The sequence below is a fragment of the Sinohyriopsis cumingii genome, chromosome 1 (assembly GCF_028554795.1).
Source record: "Sinohyriopsis cumingii isolate HCF-2022 chromosome 1, ASM2855479v2, whole genome shotgun sequence".
In the NCBI taxonomy this organism is placed as follows: domain Eukaryota; kingdom Metazoa; phylum Mollusca; class Bivalvia; order Unionida; family Unionidae; genus Sinohyriopsis; species Sinohyriopsis cumingii.
This window is the reverse complement of record NC_142961.1, coordinates 27,492,921-27,514,838: the sequence shown is the minus strand read 5'-3', so window position 1 is coordinate 27,514,838 and position 21,918 is coordinate 27,492,921. Positions and strand designations below refer to the sequence as shown.

Below are 21,918 nucleotides of genomic sequence, written 5' to 3'. Positions count from 1 at the left end.
CACAACTGAATGCAAGTACTTGCGACCTGTGCATGTAACTATAAAAGGGTGCCTAAACTGTATATTTATGACAAACTTGTAATCCTACAATAGACAGAAAAACTTTATTTCAAACAGACAACAGCAAAGAGGTAGTTGGAAATTAAAATGGACTATACTCATTGAGATGAGAAACTCCTCTAACTTGCTTTATAGATGAGTACAGGAAAATCTTGATGTCAGTTTGCAAGGTCTCTCAAGACAGCATGAACAGAAGTAGTAATATAAATACACATGGGATATGATGCTAATTCCTATATCAAGGGGAGATCACTGTATCTGATAGCTACCTGTGGGCAGGCAACTTTTAGCTTCCATTGCAAAATATTTTAAGCATGATAAATAGGGATAGCATGGTTAATATTATTCAAGAACTCACAGGATCTTCAGCAAAGTGACAAAATGATGCATGATTAATATTATTATTATTCAGGAAATCACAGGATCTTAACAAAGCAAGAAAATGTAACAGTGAGGTGATATACATACACTGTGTATAATAAAAAATAATAAAACTGCAGTAAGCACATTTTTGTGATTATCAGAAAGAAACTAAATTTATGATGAAATTATTCACCAAAAAAAGTATGGAATTCCACATTAATGACATATATGAAGTCCTGAATATGGTGTTCTACAACTTCGACAATTTCATGATGTTAAATATTTGTGACGCAAAGTGGCTAAAATGCATATTCAAGAGTATGTCTGGCAGTTTATATTCAGATTTATATACAACAAAATATAGACTTAAATGCAGAAATGTTTAATATATACTTGAGAATACAATGGTTACATAAGTATGTTGCATTCTCTCTCACAATTCAACATATATCTCTATTACATAATGTATATATTCAATAATATCACTATTTAAATACCCGACTTACTGGGGGCTATTCATTAGCCAGAATCTGAATGGAATGCATGCTGTATTTGACTAATGATTCTAAATCTATGCTAGGCTGATCCCAGCATTAGATTATAATCTAGACTGATCCCAGATTAAGTACAAAACTATGCTAGGCTGATCCCAGCATTAGATTATAATCTGGACTTATCCCAGATTAAGTACAAACTGTGTCAGGCTGATCCCAGCCTTACAGCATATTCTAGGCTGATCCCAGCTAAAGGTAAAATCTATGCTTGGCAGGTTAAGTAAATAATTTTAAGGAACTAAAATAAATACAATTACAGAAAAGTATCCTTGTGTCTTAGATAAATACAATTATAGAAAATTATCCTTGTGTCATAAATAAGTGCAATTACATAAAATTATCCTTTGTCTTTGATAACACAATTACATAAAATTATCCTTGTGACTTAGATATCATTTGCAAGAAGACAAAGTACAAAAATAGTATTGATCAAGGAACAGAAAAGTGGCCATTAATAACATTTCATCATCAACACTAAATTTACTTCAAATGCATCACTACTGGAATGGAAATTAAAATGCAATTCTGATAACAAAAATAGGCTAACCCTAATCTGATTGGAAAGGAAAAAAAAATAGATGATTACCATGAATACTTGTTTATAAGTCGAATCTACCTTTAAACTGCAAAGATCTAAATCTGCCATTGCAAAATATGCCAGCAGATCTGGATCTATGCAGTTTGTTAGGAGAAATATGCTAAACAAACAACACATACCCTGATCTGCAAGTGCATTATGTGACAGCAGATCAGGATCTATGTTGTTTACAGTTAGACTTGATTGCTTAAAGTAGGTATGAAATTATGGAAAAAAAACATTTGTCCATTGGTCTAATTACAATGTGCAAATAAGTTATTTTATTTTAGCCATAAGAACTATTCTATGTGTCTCTAACCACTCATCACTTAAAAGGCTGGACAACTGGATCTAATACTGAGGCAATCATAGATAATAATGCATCATCTAAATCATTACAGAAATTATTAAAATCTAAGATCTTGCTAAATATTGAGCTTCATGGCTAACATGACTGAAAATAAATAAAATATGAATTCCAGTTTTAAGAATCCACTAAAATAGTCAATAGAATTTCAGTTTTTACAAGCTATTATTTAAAGTCAATAATAGGCCAGAACTTTGCAAACTACTTCACATCGACTGATCATGAAAATTATTCAAGATGAAGGAAATTTTGTTTTTTTAATCAAAGAAATTCAATCTTCATTATTTAATGTCAAGTTGTGGAAAACTTAAAGAAATCATTATATACAGTGGAACCTCACTATAACGCGATAATTAGGGTCCAAAATATTGGATCGCGTTAATATCAGGGTCGCATTAATGCAGTACTTTACTTTTTCAGAGAACAATTCATTGGCACATATATGTGTATTCATGTCTACTGTATAGGATGAATAGAGTATCAACACCATTTACTATCATGCCATCATGGCATGCAGCTCATCCATAATGCATGTAATTCCACTGAAAAATTGCACACAGATTTACAATATTCAGTAATTTTGTCCCAGATCATTGTGTCTGAAATCAACGTCTAAAATGCAGCATGAACAAAGTATATTAACACATTTTTCTTGCCGTCTGATATCGTACCATCGGGGCAATTAATCCATAAAAGATGTAATTCCATTGCAAAAATTGCATAAATATTTAAACTATTCAATAATTTTGTCACACATCATTATGTGTCTGAATTCTACGGGAAAAATTAACAGCAAAATTAGAATAAGAAAGACGAAGCATGTGTTCGGTTCTTTACGTTCCAGGGTCTATGAACGGTGTCTGTACAAATTTCATACTGCTAAAATTTTCTGTTAGGCATTTCCGCATACATTTATCCAGTGTAAATTTCCAATAATTATCGCTTGTATGCCTATTTGTTTGAACAACTACAGCAAGAATAATTAACATCAACACGTGCTTTCAGCGTGCATATAACTTTTACTTCAGATTTTGTGAATATCGAAAGAAACGTGTGAAAACTATTATACTAATCATTGCACAAAGTGCAGAGAACAACTTGCGTTTGTGAACTTGCTTTTCCATACCGATAAAATATTTGTAAGAAAAATAGGAAATTAATAACGAGTTCATAAAAAAACATGATACCCATGTAAAACCAGAGAACTAAATGTAGTAGGCCTGCAATGGTCACGAGTCACTTCTATAAATGTTTTAAAGCTGAACACATGTACTATTTCATACCCTTTAAATTTCCAGCTAATAAAGCGGACATTATTTACTGGTCAACTGATTGCGTCTAATGACATCACCAAGCCCAGCAAACATTTTGGGGGGCTTTCGTTTTTTGATGTTTATTAAATTGTGAGACTCTTTTTATCAACCACCGCATTGTCTGCTGCTTGGTTGTGTATGCAGTTAAAGAAGAAACACATGCTGGCTATTGTTTGAGCAAAAATTAGATACAGAATTAATTGAAGATGATCACAAAGATGACTTACTGGCTTTACTCATGGATAAGTAATAAGTAATATTTCCGATAATGTTTATTTTGGCATAAAACTTCAAGAACCTGGCGAAATTGTTAAATTTCAGAAGCTACGCCACGATCGCATTATATTAGAATTTATACACTAACTCTTCCTCAAAACGATAATAAATGTTTTACACACTATTTCTCATACTTAAAAAACAAAATTCCCTGTACGAGAAAAATACACGTACATGTATTTTAAAATTTCAGGAACCATGCCATGATCGTACTGTATATGAATTCATACGCGAACTCTTCCACAAAATGATAATAAATGTTTTACACACTATTTCTCATACTTAAAAAAAATAATTCCCAGTATGAGAAAAATAAACGTACATGTATTTAAAATTTCAAGAACCATGCCACAATCGTATTATATTTGAATTCATAAGCTATCTCTTCCCCAAAATGATAACAAATTTTTATACATTATTTTATGTACTTGGACCAAAAAATATTTGTTCATGTGTGAATGAATATATAAAATTTTTGGAGCCACGCCACAACCGCGTTAAATCCAAATTTATGTTAATGTGGGGCACATTATAGCGGGGTCAAACTGTATATAAATATCCTACACATTTAAATAATCAGTTTTCCTCCCTAACAGAAGACTCTCCTACACTGAACTCCCACCTAAGAAAGTGACATTGTTATAATTTCATGGCTATACAAAAAAAGTTGGTCTAATTCTCATTTATAATATAGGAACTGACAACTCTCTATTGGAAATGTCCATTGTATCCCATGTTATATAAGGCACAGTGTTCCCACAAAGCTCCATATTAGGTCCCCTTCTTTTTTATTTATCAATGATCTTCCACTCTTTCCTCAACATACAAATAATGGTGTGTCTGAGAATCATGCAACCATTTATACATCAAGTAGCAATCACTATACCCTGGAATAAACTAAATATGGACTGTACATTAAATGAGGAGTGGTCCAAACAAAATACAATGCTAATAAGTGAATCTAAGACAAAATGCATGCTTATGGGAACATATAAAAAATACTTACAAAGTTAGAAAAGAAAGATATATCACATGTACACTAATAACACTAATTGAAAATGTAAATTATAAGAAGCTATAAAGAGTGATAATTGACAGAAAACAAGTAGACAGTGTCTGTAGATCCCTCACATCTAAAATTTCGTTGCTTTGTAGAATAAAAATTACCTGACAAAGGACTCCAGAATTCTTTATCATAATGATTATATACTTCCAATGATTGGCTACTTTTTACAGAAGGGGGCTAACTGCATTAGTTCCCAACTAGACAGAAATCACAAGCTTCAAAAACTAGCTCATTGGCTGATTCTTAATGTTCCTTTTGATGCATGATCATCAGACTTGTTCAAAGAATTAAATAATTGCTGACAGAATTGATTTTCTGAATGCAGCTCTGGTTTTTCAATGTGTCAACAGAAATGTTCCAGAGTGCATGACAAAATTATTCAACAAAAGTCTTGAAAATATAATAAAAGATCAAATTTTAACAAAATAATTTAGATATACCAAAACCATGCATTGAACAATTCAAAGGAAGTCTACAGTTTTCAGGGGATAAAATATGGAACTCACTTCCTGCTCACATTCAATCTTCTGATTCAGGTAAATTCTTAACAAAATGTGAGTACAGTATTTTAAATCTACAGAGGAACAAACTATTGAGAAAATTATAAATTCAAGACTGATTTCTGGGATTTATCACAATGTTACTATATTTTTTTTTTTTTTCCCCCTACACAGTTAGTCATGGATGAGAAACCTATCCCACTGACAACCTTACAATTTCTTTTTTCAATATATGTTTTGTCTTCTGTATAAAGGCCTTAAACAACAGCTAGATTTTGAAAATTAAAATGGGGAATAGATACTCCTCAAAGTTATCACTTGCTTGTTTTGCATCTTTTATATCAGCATATTTATAAAAGCATGTATAAAATGTCTTACATATAAACTCAATGTATGAATGTCTCTCTACTTCTATACCTAATAATGTAATGTGACAAAGTATAACACTGATGTAAACTTTGCCCCATTTTTACAGAACAACCTAATGGTATATCTACGCAGAAAAGATTATTAACTGCTATGTATACATGAACATCTTGCTTAAAGTCATTTTTATTGGTGAGATGAAACGCAAATTTATACATGCAGTTAAATCCTCCTACTTTCATAATGTATCTACAGTTGTTTTCAAGAGAAAGAGATGAAAAAACTTGCATGAAAGAGACTTTTCCATAATACAACTGATAATACTTTGTAATTGTTTATTTTTTTTAGCTGATGACCTCAAGGGAGATTACTTGTATTTAAATAACCAAGTTACCCTTTTTAAATAAAAACATTATTATTATTAATATTACTATTATTATTATTATTATTATATAATTCTCACTTATAATTCGAGTCCAAGAGTAAGCAACACAGACCATGATCAGTCATTGCAGTACACACTAGAATGGAATGATGCCAAAATATTGCATTTCTAAGTGTACTTCAGAAAAATTGTAATTACAAAAACATTGAATCAAACACTGAATGATCCTGAAGATTACAAACTGGTGTATCTAGTAAGAATAAGGCACTGTCAGGTAAGTTGTATAAAGCAGGTGAAAAGATGCAATTTTTTGCAATATATTATGAATACAGCAACAATTTTACAAAGCCCATTCAATATAAGCAAGGTCTATTAAAAATAATTTGTGAACAATTTTTCAGCAGAATCTGTGTCTCAGATGTGTTAATGCATCACTGTAACCTGCTAAAACTGATGATACCAAAGCTACCATTGAGAAAGTGACACCTATGTCTCACAAGATAGATAATTATTACCGTAAAACCAAACCTACATATAAAATGAACGCTAGTGGGCATGACTAAAGATGGGTTCCACAAAATAGGGTGTCCCACATATACATTCTGTTATTATGTTTTTCCACTTTATCAGTTTTGCAAAAACTGCAACAAAAAACTTGAATACTGAATATAACTGCTCATTATGATACATATTCTGTAATACAATATCTATATATCACCATTGACAGGAATGACAATAATACCCAGTTGTGAATTGTATTATCCTTGCTTCCGCTGCTATCAAACAGCATGGATGTATTCATAAATTGACTTTGCAGCTCTTCTTCGACAGGGTAATAGCCAAACTACAGCATTCCTTGTCCCACAAATATCTGAAACTCCATGAAACCAGGATCTGAAATTGGTCCTAAAATAGAAAAATATATCATCTTACATGGATTACACAAACTGCTACTGTATATATTTATTTACAAGTCTGGTCCAACTGCAAACAGCATAGACCCTGAACTGCCATCACATCATGCATTTGGCAAATCAGGGTCTATGTTGTTTGTTCCACTGATTACTCCTAACAAACAGCACAGACTCAGATCTGAGAGTGCATTATGGGATGGCAAAGCTGGGTCTGTGCAGTTTGCAGTTGGACTCAACTTATAAGTGAGTAAATACAGTATGTCTAAGTGAATACACATACATTCAACAGCAAAATCAATGCAGTTAGTGCATGAATCAAATTCAAAATCACATGCCAAAATCAACATATTCAATGAAGTGATGTAAGCTTATTGAAGAAACACATTTTACAAGAACAAAATTGGTTTCTTCTTCAAATACATGACCAAAAGATAATACCTTAGCAGAATAGGTAGGAGGCAGAGGAAGTTACATCCCTTTACCCTGGACAGTCCATCTCCAGTCACCTAAATTATGTCAGACAGCTTCTAGATAACCTGACTGGAGAAGAGTTGCCATCTGTTGGGGAGTGGCTTCAAAGAGAAAATTTTCCCTCTCGCAAATCCAGCAGAAGCCATCAAACAGCATCCTAATGAATCTGTCAAACAAACCCAGAAGGTAATTGTTGCATAATGGCTTTGGGTCCCACCAGATTGAGTTGAGCCTTTTGGGATGAAATATATCTGAGATTGCTGAAGAAACTGGATTCTCACCTCCATTCATGACATGGATAATGTAAATTAGCAAATAGTTCTGCAATACTTATGGTGACTGATTTAAGTTCATAAACTGAAATGAGAAATTCATTTTACCGGCAGTTATTTCCTGATATGAAGAACAAATAACCCATTTTATCTATAATGAAAGTGTCTGTAATAATATGCCATCCTTTCCCTCCTTGAGGGGGTAAATAAAAAGTTATGATCTCCCTCAATGCACCAGGTCAAACTTTCTTAAGTACCACTTTAGAACTTGCACTGGGTCTTGCAGATGATCCTGAGATAAAGAGTCTAGAGTAGACTAGGATTTCACTACAAAAGTCAGATTCAACTGGAGCCTGTTCTTGGCAAGGAAAACAACAGCTGTCATGAGTAATACTGACCCATCTTGTTGGAACAACAAGTAGTTCAGGTCAGTTGATAAAGAATGTACCTCACTGATTTTTTGCCTACTGTCACTAGTGCAAGTAGGAAACAGGTATTATAGGACAGGTAAACCAATGAAGTTCTTGAGAGTGGTTCAAATAGCATCTTATTCAGCCAGGTGAGCATCCATGATAGACTCTTACTGGGCACAAAAACAACACTCTGGACATGAGATGTGAAACTGACAGATGATCTGATAGGTCTTGTTTGATATCCTATCTTCCATTACCATAAAGCATGTCATGGAACAGTTGATTTTATCATCAGTGGTGATAGGTCTTGTTTGATATCCTATCTTCCATTACCATGAAGCATGTCATGGAACAGTTGCTTTTATCATCAGTGGTGATAACTGTTTCACATCAAAGAGCCAAAGTAGGGAGTTAGCTATTGCAATATTAATACATTCAGTGTTCATGCTCACACCACGACTTTATGAAGAAAAAAAATGGTTGTTATTGTGGGCTTGTTTAATGAGATTCAGACAAGCAGGTCCAACAACAGGAATGGAATGGAATGCCTGCCATCATGACTGCTTGAGCAGATAAGGAAATCTCTCTATTCCAATGGAGTGATCAGGATAAGATGACACTCCAGTTCTCTTTTTCTATCACATTCAGAACCAGGTGTATTGGAGAGTGAGCATATAGGTACAAGCCATTTCAATCTATATTGATCCACTAATAACAGAGAATATGATGAACTTGTCCATGGAGTGTTGTTGAAGATACAAGCTTAGAAATTCAAAAGAAGAATACAAAGGTTTGGGAACTTCGTTTCCCCATGCCATCTAAGATACTTCATCGCACTGTATTTGTCAGACAGAATGCAAATGCCCTCTCCATGTAGATTCTCCAATTAATAAAGGAATGCATTCCTTATGGCTTTCACCTCTAGGATGATTGGACATCTGACCAATGGCCTCCTGGAATGATAGAAGGAAATGTGCACCCCAGCCCTTATACTGTCAACATGAAGTATGTAGAAGTCACTGACCAGCTGACTTAATGCATATGAGACTATCCATCTCCTGTGACAGGACTTCATATGCATTGGTTTTACCAAGGAGCAAAGTTTTGGCCACCATTGGGACAAAAGTATCACTGTAATGCCCTCATTGATGGGTGAACTGCAACAATGATGTTCAATGTTGCTGTGGGGGAAGGATTGTTGGGCTGAGAGATGGTTCTTTGAAAGAAGTGAGCCAGGTTTGAAATTATCAGCACTTAGTTACAGAGGCCATAAAGGGTCGAGTACTGGTTAGAGATCAAATGATTGATATGTGGAAGCTCATGTTATGGTGCTGGGGGGGGGGATGTGAGTCATTGGATGCCTATCATCTGTACCCTTAGGTGCAAGAAAAGACTATATTAATATATGGTTGTACATAATCCCCACCAGATGGCAAAGCTCAATCTTGATGAATCAGAGCATTGTTTCCTTTTCTTGGGCCAGATTCATAACACCTACCAGTAACTTGACTATGAGCTGCCCTGGGCTATCATCACAACTGGGCACAATGGCCCTTGGGCTATCATTGCAACTGGGCACAAAGGCCCTAGGTCATCATTACAACTGGGCACAAAGGCCCTGGGCTATCATCACAACTGGGCACAAAGGCACTTACTGACCACAGAGTGGTATGGAAATGTTGTAGTATTATAAAGTATGTCTCAACCAACTGGATGTCTTTTTCCCATGAGTGTCTGTGTACAGATGGATGGGATGGAATATGTGATATTAAAGCATCGTATATAGTCCCCTCAAGAATATTTGAAAGCTAGGTTGGGTTCAGTACTGACCATAAGCAATCTATGATTGCATGGAGAGAAACTAGGGTGGAATGATCCCCTATGTGCTTTTTATACACACTGATTCTCAAGAGCAGTGGATTTGAAATTGTATTAGATTTGCAGGAATACTTCCTCAAGAAGAACCCATATTAACTAAATCTGGCACAACTGGCCATGCAGTGAGTGAGTACGTTGTGGCACTATGGGTAAACTGAGTACACTGATGGCAGGATGGCATATGGAACGATGATCAACATAATAGACAGGATCTGCTTTGTTATTGACTACATGCAGTCAGATTCATATGGCACAGTTTGATAGTGAAGGAACATGAACACTGTATCCACCACAACCATGTCAAATTCCTTATGTTGGAGCAGGATAAAGGATATGTAATCCCCAAAATTGGTCCCTAATTGTACCATGAAAGATGCCATCTGAGGTGCTTACTGATGAGGACTTTGCCATTCCCATGGCTGCTGTGTGTCTGTAATGTTATCCAAATCAGACACTCAACCTGACAGCTGAATGCTAGTTGGTCCTTGTTAATTAGCACATCAACAGATGCTTGAACTGTGGACCAAGTTGTTGATGGAGGAGGAGGAGAATGAAACTCTGGTGGCAACAAGCAAAGGACTTTCTCAAGTAATGCTTGAATGGCAGAGTATTCTCTTGTCAGCGTGATCCAGCCGAGATGATGGAGCTTGTGAGCTTATTGTTGTTGTTGTTGTTGTTACAAGGTTTAATGCCATTTTTCAGCATAAGATAGGCCATACATGGTGGACAGTATAAATGGTGGAAAAAGAACCCAGGAAACCCTGGAAAGAACCACCGACCCATGAGAAGCTACTGGCAAGCTTTCTCACGTACCCACATTGGCCGAGCCTGAGACTCGAATCCACACAGACAGAGGTGAGATGGCAGTAATCGGTAATGGTGAGCACTTTAGACCACTCAAAGTCCCCACTTGTGAGTTTAACTGTCCTGTCTAGGTGAATGGTGCAATGCTGACATTATGTTTTACTCTTTAATGATAATTCAAATACTTGCTGAGTATGTCGTGCATATAGACTGCACTAGACTGATTAGTTGTCATGGCTGTTTGCCATGTTAAGGTTATTATGATACCAATGCTAGATTTACTAATAATATTTGAATGTTTTCAGTTGGTAAGATAGCTAGCAAGAATGTATTAAGATGGTAAGATAGCCAGCAAAAATGTTTTAAGCTGGTAAGACAGCTAGCAAGAATGTTTTAAGATGGTAAGACAGCTAGCAAGAACATTTTCAGCTTGTAAGATAGCTAGCAAGAATGTTTTAAGATGGTAAGATAGCTAGAAAGAATGTTTTAAGGTGGTAAGATAGCTAGCAATAATGTTTTGAGCTGGTAAGATAGCTAGAAAGAATGTTTTGAGCTGGTGAGACAGTCAGCAAGAACGTTTTCAGCTGGTAAGACAGCTAGCAAGAATGTTTTCAGCTGGTAATATAGCTAGCAAGAACGTTTTCAGCTGGTAAGACAGCTAGCAAGAATGTTTTCAGCCGGTAAGACAGCTAGCAAGAATGTTTTCAGCTGGTAATATAGCTAGCAAGAATGTTTTCAGCTGGTAAGACAGCTAGCAAGAATGTTTTCAGCTGGTAAGATAAACATACACACACACTCTGTGTAATCTGAGATGAACTGAACATAAGATTGTCTAAAGGGGCGGTGCACCATACTCACAGAACATCCTGACTGGAATACAATCACAATGTGAGTGTTTTCTTTGAGTGGCAATGGCATGAAAACATGAATCCATATCCTGCATTACTAGGGCACTAATCTGGGCATTGCATGCATTAAGTGACATGTGGCTGATCCATGAGAGTGCCTTGTGGTGAGGAGTAGACAAACTGAATGAAGAGCTTTTATTTTTTGGCATAAATGATAAGATAGACTGTGGTAGTGTCTTGTTGTGATTTAATACATATGGCAGAGTCCAGTTTTGATGGAACAGTGCCATTTTATCTTGCATGACACCATGCTGTCATTTCTGTTAAGATGGGTTAGAGGATATTTGATCCACAAAACTGATTCATACAGATGATATGTGAGATAATATCTGAGTAGGCTTGCTTTAATCTCAGTCTTGTTCCAGTTTAGTCAATAGTCTTAGCTTACACTGTACTGTGGTGGTGAAATATGGCAACTTCGAAACAGTCATTAAATAAAGGCTCCCTATGAGAGGCAAAGGCTTGAGAACAAAGTGAGGCAACATACCTTGTGTGCTGAGACACTAAGTTTGGCATTGTTTGCAGTGAGTGCCTTGCGGCAATATGCAGGTTAGATTTATCCACAAGAGTGCCTTTATGATATGGGTGTGGCAAATTGGATAAAGATCGTTATTCTGGTGACTTCCAATGTACAATCAATTTTGGTATTTACCAGTTGTGATCATAGCCATATGACAAAGTCCACTGTGGTGAAACAGGGCGATCATTGTTAGTATGATGCTGTCCAGTTCATTAAGTTAAGACGTGGTAAGGGATATTTGATTCACCTAGCCGGTCCATACATCTGAAGTACAAGACAGTAACAAAGGAGGATCGTTTTGATCTTGATCTCTCTCAGTGGCTGGTGATAAAGGTGATTTGGTGTCGAACCCCATGCAGTAAACCACTTACTGTTTCTGCCAAGAAAGGTTTATCATGGCGCAGTGGTGAGTGAGGAGTTGGAGCTATTGCTGATAGTTTGGCTTGCTTCATGGTTGATGAACCTTGTGGAGTGTGATACCCACCAAGAAGCAAATCATTCCCCACTGTGACATCAGCATATATACTGATGACATCTACATAATGCAAGTTGCACTTCTGTGCCTTCCCCTTTAGTACTCCTAGTACTGCAGCCCACTGACTTTCAAGCCTCTGTGTGCAAGTCCGACATGTTTTCGTAGATTAGTAATGGAGAAAGCTACACACATAGAGTGACTGTCAGTCCCATGTTTCCGATGTTTACAAAGCATACACTTGGTCTTACCCATGGTCTAAATCTGTAAGACAAAACAAAGCAGACAATATAGAAATGTGTAGTAGTACACATCCTGCTTTATGAACTCAGAGAGTGTATTTACATTGCTACAGACTATGACAATTTACCTGTAAAAGGGTGCAGTTAAAGTCAATACAGGTAGAGTGTTAGAATGTCACTATTAATACTTATGAAATGAATGCTGAAATATTGATGTTAACAAAAGTTATCTATAGGAAAGGTCAACTGAGTGCCTATACAGGTAAAATCACCGAAGAATTGCTTACAGTAACTACGAAGTGGACACTGACTATACAGTGTATAGAAACCTTAAATATATGTATCTGGCTGAGGCGGAAACTATACAGCAATAAAATATAGTTTTCTATAGTGCACACAATAAGGGCATATAAAAATTCACTCAAGCATCACTACTGGATGTTATAATATCAACTGTAGATAATGTTACCTGTAGGAAAGGCCAAATGATGGCCTGTACAGGTAAAACCTGTTGAGTGCTGTGGAGTGGATGCTAAGTCCAGATTAGTACAAAAAACTTACTGTATGTATCCAACCACGATTACACAGCAATATTATACAAGTTTTCTACACCAGACCTACACATATTTAAATACAGCTATAGAAAGGTAAGGAAACACACTTGTGACCCATGCATCTATGTACCAAGATTGTGAGGACATCTAAAATAGGCTACTAAAAAAACAAAAATTATCATCAAAGAAGGAAAGAAAAGTAGGAAATTTATAGATCGAGTATACTTCCTTTCCAAGGGAAAACTCTACTTGTACTAAGGTTGAAAAGTTCCAGAGTCTGTGGATTGTGAGGTCTCTCTGAAGGGAGCATGTTACTTGGCATCAGCAGAAGTAGTAACTTTAGTTTTCATTGGATTTGGAACCAATACATGTATCAAGGGAAGATTACTCTAACTGCCACCTCAGTGGGCAGATAACTTTTAGATTTTTAGGTAAACAGTTTTAGCCTGGGAGGGCTGGATCTGCAAGGCAGTAGTAGTTCTCCCAAGGTATTATCATCAGGTAAAGTATTTGAAGAAGAAATCAAATTACAAGTAAACCATGCTTGGCAACATTTTATCATTTGCCCAAAAGCCACCTTTTCTTACCTTAAAGTCACTGGCTTTGTAACCTGAATTGTATCATTTGCCCAAAAGCCACATTTTCTTACCTTAAAATCACTGGCTCTGTAACCTTAACTTTATCATTTGCCAAAAAGCCACCTTTTCTTACCTTAAGATCACTGGCTTTGTAACCATCATTTTATCATTTGTCCAAAAGCCACCTTTTCTTACCTTAAAGTCACTGGCTTTGTAACCTTAATTTTATCATTTGTCCAAAAGGCACCTTTTCTTACCTTAAAGTCACTGGCTTTGTAACCTTAATTTTATCATTTGCCCAAAAGCCACCTTTTCCTACCTTAATGTCACTGGCTTTGTAACCTTAATTTTATGCATCAACAATTTCCTGTTACAGGAAACCTATCACAATATGCAATATTATTATTAATATGGAAAGTTTACCACTGAATAAACATTTATTTCTATTCCAACTGCACTGGTCAAAAGCCATCTTCTGTGATGGCTAGAATGTATACAGATCTAGCCTGGACTAATCTATGTAATCAATAAGCAGAAACTGTCAGTCATAATAACCGTCTTTTGTTTTATGGTTGTAGCAGTAACAGACATGCATCAAATAAACAAATATCAAGACCGGAACATAAACAGTACCTAATAAATGAACTGCTTAACAAAATGTCACTTTAGCATTAAATACAGATCATGGAGACCTCTTTTGGCAAAAAGGATTTAGATCTATCAAGTTGCATCCAACCACCAACTTTCATGATTGTTGGTAGGCTTGTATGTATATAACATGCACAAAACTCTCATGGTCATGTAAATGCAGAAACTTATAACTTTTGGGAAATATTGGTAACATTAACCTTTTCTAGTATGGGTGTAGAACTGAAATATTGGTAACAGTAACCTTTTCTAGTATGGGTGTAGAACTGAGAGCTGTATAAACTCATCTAGTTTAATGATTAAAGCAGGAACAGTACAACATCAGACTGAACCAAATACAGTGAAATGTGAAATATGCGCTGCAGTTGCAGACTTTTAGGATGTGGATGTAGTACTCATTAAGATGTATCCTCTTACCGAGTTTCATGATTTTAGGTACAAGTTTGATACAACTGATAAAACACCATGTTTCATGATTTTAGGTACAACACTTTTATACAACTGATCATACTCTAATGCAAAAACTTAACAGAAACCAGTAAAATATGAAACATAGGTCACAGTGGCTTTCTTTTATTACAGTCTACCAAAAGTGAATTTTCCTTCATTGTACTTACATGGATTTTGTCCAAAATGTTAAGTTCAAAACAGCTCATAAGCATGCCAAAAGTTTATAAAATAAGGTCAAAGTCACCTAGACTCTATATTATGCCTTGAACCCACCCAGTATATCAAAGCATCAAATCTGATTTGGTCTCACTTGGTTTTATTATGTTTAAAAGGAAGTGCAAAGGAGGGAATGCACAAAACAAATGTCTCCTTCACTTATGGATGGGGAAGATATAATCTTTACCTTAATATGGCTCTTCCTGATGTAACTGCCATGTTCTCTAATGTTGTTCTGTCCTAGAAAAGATATATGTATCACATAAATTTGTAAAAAGCTGGAAGATGGTAGAAATTGTTAAATGCTAATTAAAATTTACAATAATTATTGTAATTTTTATATATAGGATTTATATTTTCTAATTTTTTTTATATTTTGGTAAAATTTTGCCTCTTTTTCTCTCAGCACTCATGGAATGAAGTTATTTTAAGTTTTGCTCTTTGTCTCTTGACATAACCAGAGCTCAAATTTAACACTTGCAACCTCACAAAATTGTGGAAAATACTAGTTAAGACTTCAAGCTCTTGCATTGTTTTGTAAGTTCTAAATTTCCAAATAGTGTACAGCATACAGAAGATCACTTGTAAAACTCCTACAAGTATGCAGATGTAGCTCAGTTTTTATACCATGAGATGTGATATTTAGCATCTAAGCCAATACTGATGTCATAGATATACCTACCATATTCCCAGGCATGTTGATGGGTTTGTATGATTCAAAGTATGTTCTGAAGTATTAAGGGGGTATGTGTGTGTGTGTGTGTGTGTGTGTGTTAATACATTTAACCTAAACAGTGATATAGTCCAATTGATTGTTGTTGTGGGCTAAAATATTAAGAAAGATATAGTAAGTTTCTACCTTTAAAACTTTAAAATCCAGTGAACAGAGGAATAGTTTTAATTTAGATGCAGTCTTCACTGCTTTCAATAGTTTCAGTGTGTGTGTGTGTGTGTGTGTGTGTGAAGGCAATACAAATATCATTTATGCTCATCTTGGCACTACTACAAGATAGACTGTTCTCCCATAGTGATATTCAAAAGACTTGACATGGCATTATCATAGCCATTCAAAGGACTTGACATGGCATCATCATAGCCATTCAAAAGACTTGACATGGCATTATCATAGCAATTCAAAAGATTTTACGTGGAATCATCACAGCCAGTCAAAAGACTTGACATGACATCATCATAGCCATTCAAAGGACTTGACATGGCATCATCATAGCCATTCAAAAGACTTGTCATGGCATCATCATAGCCATTCAAAAGACTTGACATGGCATTTTCACAGCCATTCACAAGACTTGACACAGCATTATCATAGCCATTCAAAAGACTTGACACGGCATCATTATAGCCATTCAAAGGACATGACATGGCATCATCATAGCCATTCAAAGGACTTGACATGGCATCATCATAGCCATTCAAAAGACTTGACATGGCATCATCATAGCCATTCAAAGGACTTGACATGGCATCATCATAGCCATTCAAAAGACTTGACATGGCATCATCATAGCCGTTCAAAGGACTTGACATGGCATCATCATAGCCATTCTGAGTAAATTAAGTATTCTATGCTGGTCGCTTATCTTTAATCTTTAACTGCATCATTCACCTATTAATTAACTCCATGATAATTAACTTTTTAAACTGCACTGAGGATAACTTTGCATAGGCTATAACCACAGATGTTTACTGTTTATACAGACTACATGATTCCAACACATACAGTTGTACAGCTGTGGTAAAAAATGTCTCTTTCCCCCATCCCCCAAAGATAATGAAAATCATGTTTTTGGCACATCATGCTGTGGCAGGTGTGTATTTACCATTATTACACAGTGGACTTGGGTATACCCAATGTAGTTTAAAGGGAAAGCAGGATATCTCTTTAATGCCTAATCAGCTTATTTGCAAATATGGAAATATATCTCCTATATTTTCTTCATTTAAGTCATATCTGTTACTATGTCTCCTCGAAAACTTGGATGTGCTAAAGCAGACTACATAATTATTCTACATATGCTTTGATTTTATTAAAAGTGATAATAAAAATTATAACTGAAACTGAGTAAGTTGTAATCCCTTCTTATTTCCAACCTCCTGGAGTTCAGTATTAAAATTTTCAAAAATGACCTAGATGACATCATAGCACTACTGAAGTGAATGACCAAATATGTGGGAAATGAGACAGGCATTAAGCTAAATGATTCAAAACAGAGCAGGCTGTCAGACTGCCATAATTTTATCTAAAAACAACTAAATGTCAATAGTACTTTCTATTTAGTATCAGTGGCATAACAAGGTTCTCAAGATGGCCATTTATGTAGCCATAATGGATGTCAGTTTACCATCATTTTCATTTAGGATTAGCTAGACATCAAATGAAATCTTTTGATGAAACTCCATGTGATATAATGACCATTCAATCAGAAAAAGTAGAAAAATAACACAATTTCTAAGAATGTCACCATGGTGACTATATTAGATGGCATAATGGCATAACAGCATCATTCTCATCTAGGCCAAACTAGAAACTGTAGGAAGCCTTCTGGTGTAACTCACTACTGTCCTCACCTTTAGTTCAGGAGGAGTAGTATAAACAACAATTTCAAGATGGCTGCCAAGGTGGCCATACTGGGTGTCAGATAAGCACCATTTCTATTTAGATCTGACTAGACCCTGAGATGAATGTGTGTGCAAACCACTTATTTTAGTGTCACAGTACTGTGGAGTGTGAACCACTTATGTTAGTTACACAGTACTGTTTGACCGCTCTGGTAGCCTAGTGGTTAGAGCATCCTCCTCATACCAAAGACTTATAAAAATGGTACTAGCAGCTGCCTCGCTATGTACTCATGATTAAGAGGTTAGTGTTAGGACTGGTTGGTCTGGTGTCAGGATAATGTGACTGGGTAGGATATCATGCTACATGTCTGCGGCATGATATCCAATGCTAGACATCACTATCAACTGCCACACAGCAGGCATCATAGTGATATGGTGGAAAAATTGTTAAAGCGACATAAAGATTCCAAATCACACATACACAGTACTGTTGGAGTGTGAACCACTTATGTAAGTACCACAATACTGTTGGACCTAAATGTTACTGTCTCGTACACTATGCCCCGACAAGCAAAAACCAAACCACCAACCCCAAAAGTTAATTTTAAAATTAATCACAGGAGATCACATGACTGTTTGAGAGCAAAGGGACAAATAAATACTGAACCTCCAGGGAAGTAAATTACTACTATGTTTTATGTTAGATTCAGCTTACATATAAAATTTACTCAAACAAGCAAATAAGTCAATTTGGGAACTTTATTTTTTTATACAAAAGTGAAGTTATCATGACTTTTCTGTTTTTAAATTTTAATTTCTGAAAGACCTGCACAATTTTTAAACATGTATGTACAACAAAAAAGGTTCAAGTTTTATGATATTTAAAATTCTAATTCAAAACCTTGTTCACCTTTAGCAACTTGGTTTAACTCCAGATAATATCTTAATCATTTATAAAAATTGTAATATAACAATAGCTGTTAGCAGAAAATTTATACTGTGAGTGTCTCCATGTACTTACTTGATTATTTCTACTTCAAAAATTGGAAGAAAAACACTAAATGTTCCTTTGTAAAGAAACATAGTTTCTTGCAATTAAAATGAAGGTTATGGTGTGCATATGTACCTTGTGTGTGCATATGTACCATGGGTGTGTGCATATGTACATTGTGTGTGTGGATATGTACATTCTGTGTGTGCACATGTACATTGTGTGTGTGCATATGTACCTTTGTGTGTGTGCACATGTACATTGTGTGTGTGCACATGTAAACTGTGTGTGTCCACATGTAAACTGTGTGTGCACATGTACCTTGTGTGTGTGCACATGTACATTGTGTGTGCATATGTACATTGTGTGTGCACATGTACATTGTGTGTGTCCATATGTACCTTGTGTGTGTGCATATGTACCTTGTGTGTGTGCACATGTGTATATGAAAATCTAATAATAAATTACCATCATAAGACATGGATGTAATTGGGTTTCCAATCTATTGTCAATGTACTGATGATTACTCACCATTATCAGATTAAACTGCTGAGACAGGAACTGTAATCCCATGAAAATGGACATTGCAACAGAAATAAGCACCAGAACATAAAGAAACCATATTGATGTGGTTGGTTTTAAATACCATGTTTCCTGAAAATAAATTTAATTCATCTGAACTTTTGCAAAAAATAAGATGATAAAGCATAAATTTTTAACACAGCATCAATAAACACATATAAATATCAATCTTCGTAGAACTGCCTCAACACTGGATACATAATATGTAAATAGTTGGTAAGATATTTTAAAATCAGGGCAGCAACATTAAAACACATCATGTTAAGTCAATTTCAAAGTGATATCAAATGTAGCTGATGGCATCAGTTTTATCACAGCAATAACTAAAAATTATCAGCCATTGTGCTTTTAATACATAAAAACAAAATATTTTTCACAACCAAGCTTGTAATACATAAAATATTTAAACCATCAAGCTTTAGGCCAAACATGTACAAAAATCAAACAAATGATAATATACATCGGAGAACATTATCAACCAGTTGTCGAAATAATGGATGATGGGAACACCTAATGATCACATGACTCCCATAACCCTGGTAAAGACATTGGGCAAGACAGCTACCAAAGGAAAAAGTCTGAAAATGAAAAACAATCTGTTCCAAACAGAACCACTGGAATTTTACTTGGGACAGAAAGTGAGAGAAGGGAAAAGACAGTCCTTTATCACCCTGCTAGTGTAGACAAGATGAAGAGCTTCTGTTATAGTGGCTGTATCACCCTGCCAGTGTAGACAGGATGATGAGCTGTCTGTTATAGTGGCTGTATCACTCTGCCAGTGTAGACAGGAAGATGAGCTGTCTGTTATAGTGGCTGTATCATTCTGCCAGTGTAGACAGGATGAGCTGTCTGTTATAGTGGCTGTATCACCCTGCCAGTGTAGACAGGATGATGAGCTATCTGTTATAATGGCTGTATCATCCTGCCAGCGTAGATATGATGATAAGTGGTCTGCAATTCCATTGCAAAAATTGCATATATATTTAAACTATTCAGTAATTTTGTCACAGGTCATTATGTGTCTGAATTCAGTGGGAAAAATTAACAGCAAAATTAGGTTAAGAAAGATGAAGCACGTGTATAGTTCATTATGTTCCAGTGTCTATGAACAGTGTCTGTACAAATTTCATACTGCTAACATTTTCTCACATGCATTTCCATGTACATTTATCCATTGTAAATTTCCAATAATTAACGCTTGTACGCCTATTCATTTGAATGACTACAGCAAGAAAAATTAACAATCAACACATGCTTTCAGCATGCACATAACTTTTACTTCAGATTTTGGGAATATCGAAAGAAATGTGTGAAAACTATAATACTAATCACTGCGCAACATGCACAGAACAACTTGCGTTTGTAAACTTGCTTTTCCATAATGGTAAAATATTTTTTACAAAAATAGGAAATTAATAATGAGTTCATAAGCAAACACCATACACATGTAAAACTTGAGAACTAAGTGCAGTAGGCCTGCAATGGTCACGAGTCACTTTTATAACCTTTTTTAAAGCTGAACACGCATACAATTTCATACCCTTTCAATTTCCAGCTAATAAAGCAGACATTATTTACTTGTCAACTGATTGCGTCTAATAATACCACCAAGTCCAGCAAACATGTTGGCAGCTTTCATTTTTTGTGGTTTATTAAATTGTGAGAATCTTTTTTCAACCACCACATTGTCTGCTGCTTGTTTGTGTATGCAGTTAAAGAAGAAATGCATGTTGGCTATTGTTTGAGCAAAGACTGTATACAGAATTAATTGAAGACAATCACAAAGACGACTTACTGGCTTTACTCATGGATCATTAATAAGTAACATTTTTGATAATGTTTATTTTGGCATAACACTTCAAGAAACTGGTGAAATTGTTAAATTTCAGAAACTACGCCACAATCGTATTATTTTCAAATTTATACGCGAACTCGTCCTGAAAATGATAATGAACATTTTACACACTATTTCTCATACTTAAAAAAATATTTTCCCCAGTACGAGAAAAATACATGTACGTGTATTTAAAATTTCAGAAACCATGCCACAATCATATCATATTTGAATTCATACGATCTCTTCCCCCAAATGATAATACATTTTTTATACAATATTTCACGTACTTTGAACAAAAAATATTTTTTGATGTGTGAATGAATATAGAAAATTTTGGGAGCCCTGCCAAGACCACATTATATCTGAATTCGCGTTATCACAGGGTGCGTTATGGCGGGGTCGCGCTGTATGTATGTAAATGAACATGGAAGTTTATAAAAGCATTTAATCATACAGTTCATCATAACTGACACCAGCCTTGTGTAAACAGCATTCAGGCAACAAGTCGAAGCAATTGATATAATGGTCATATGTGCTTGTAGCTTATATTTCTGTCCATATCTCATCTCCTTGATCAGTCATAATTGTAGTCTTTTATCTTCCAATATATAAAATCTAGTACCAAAATTCTAACTTTGTATTTTAGGCAAATTTCTAGTTTGACTGAATTATTGATGTCAGTTAAATAATTTCATTCTTCAAAAGGTTTTCATCTTTATACTGTCACTGAAATCTCTATCTTTCAATAAAATCGAAGACGGAAC

The 21,918-nt window shown here is 35.3% G+C and overlaps 1 protein-coding gene across 1 annotated transcript in view; it reads right to left on the bottom strand.

Moving 5' to 3' along the window:
• Positions 1-447: 447 nt before the first annotated feature.
• The window catches only part of LOC149806588 (palmitoyltransferase ZDHHC21-like), a 41,189-nt gene continuing 19,718 nt past the window's right edge, over positions 448-21,918 (bottom strand). Inside the window, exons 6-8 of the mRNA XM_089955169.1 lie at positions 19,267-19,389; positions 15,355-15,407; positions 448-6,733 (exon numbers count right to left, since the gene is read on the bottom strand). Of these exons, the coding sequence (XP_089811295.1) occupies positions 6,607-6,733; positions 15,355-15,407; positions 19,267-19,389 (303 nt within the window). The 3' untranslated portion in view covers positions 448-6,606. The remainder of the gene's footprint in view (positions 6,734-15,354; positions 15,408-19,266; positions 19,390-21,918) is intronic.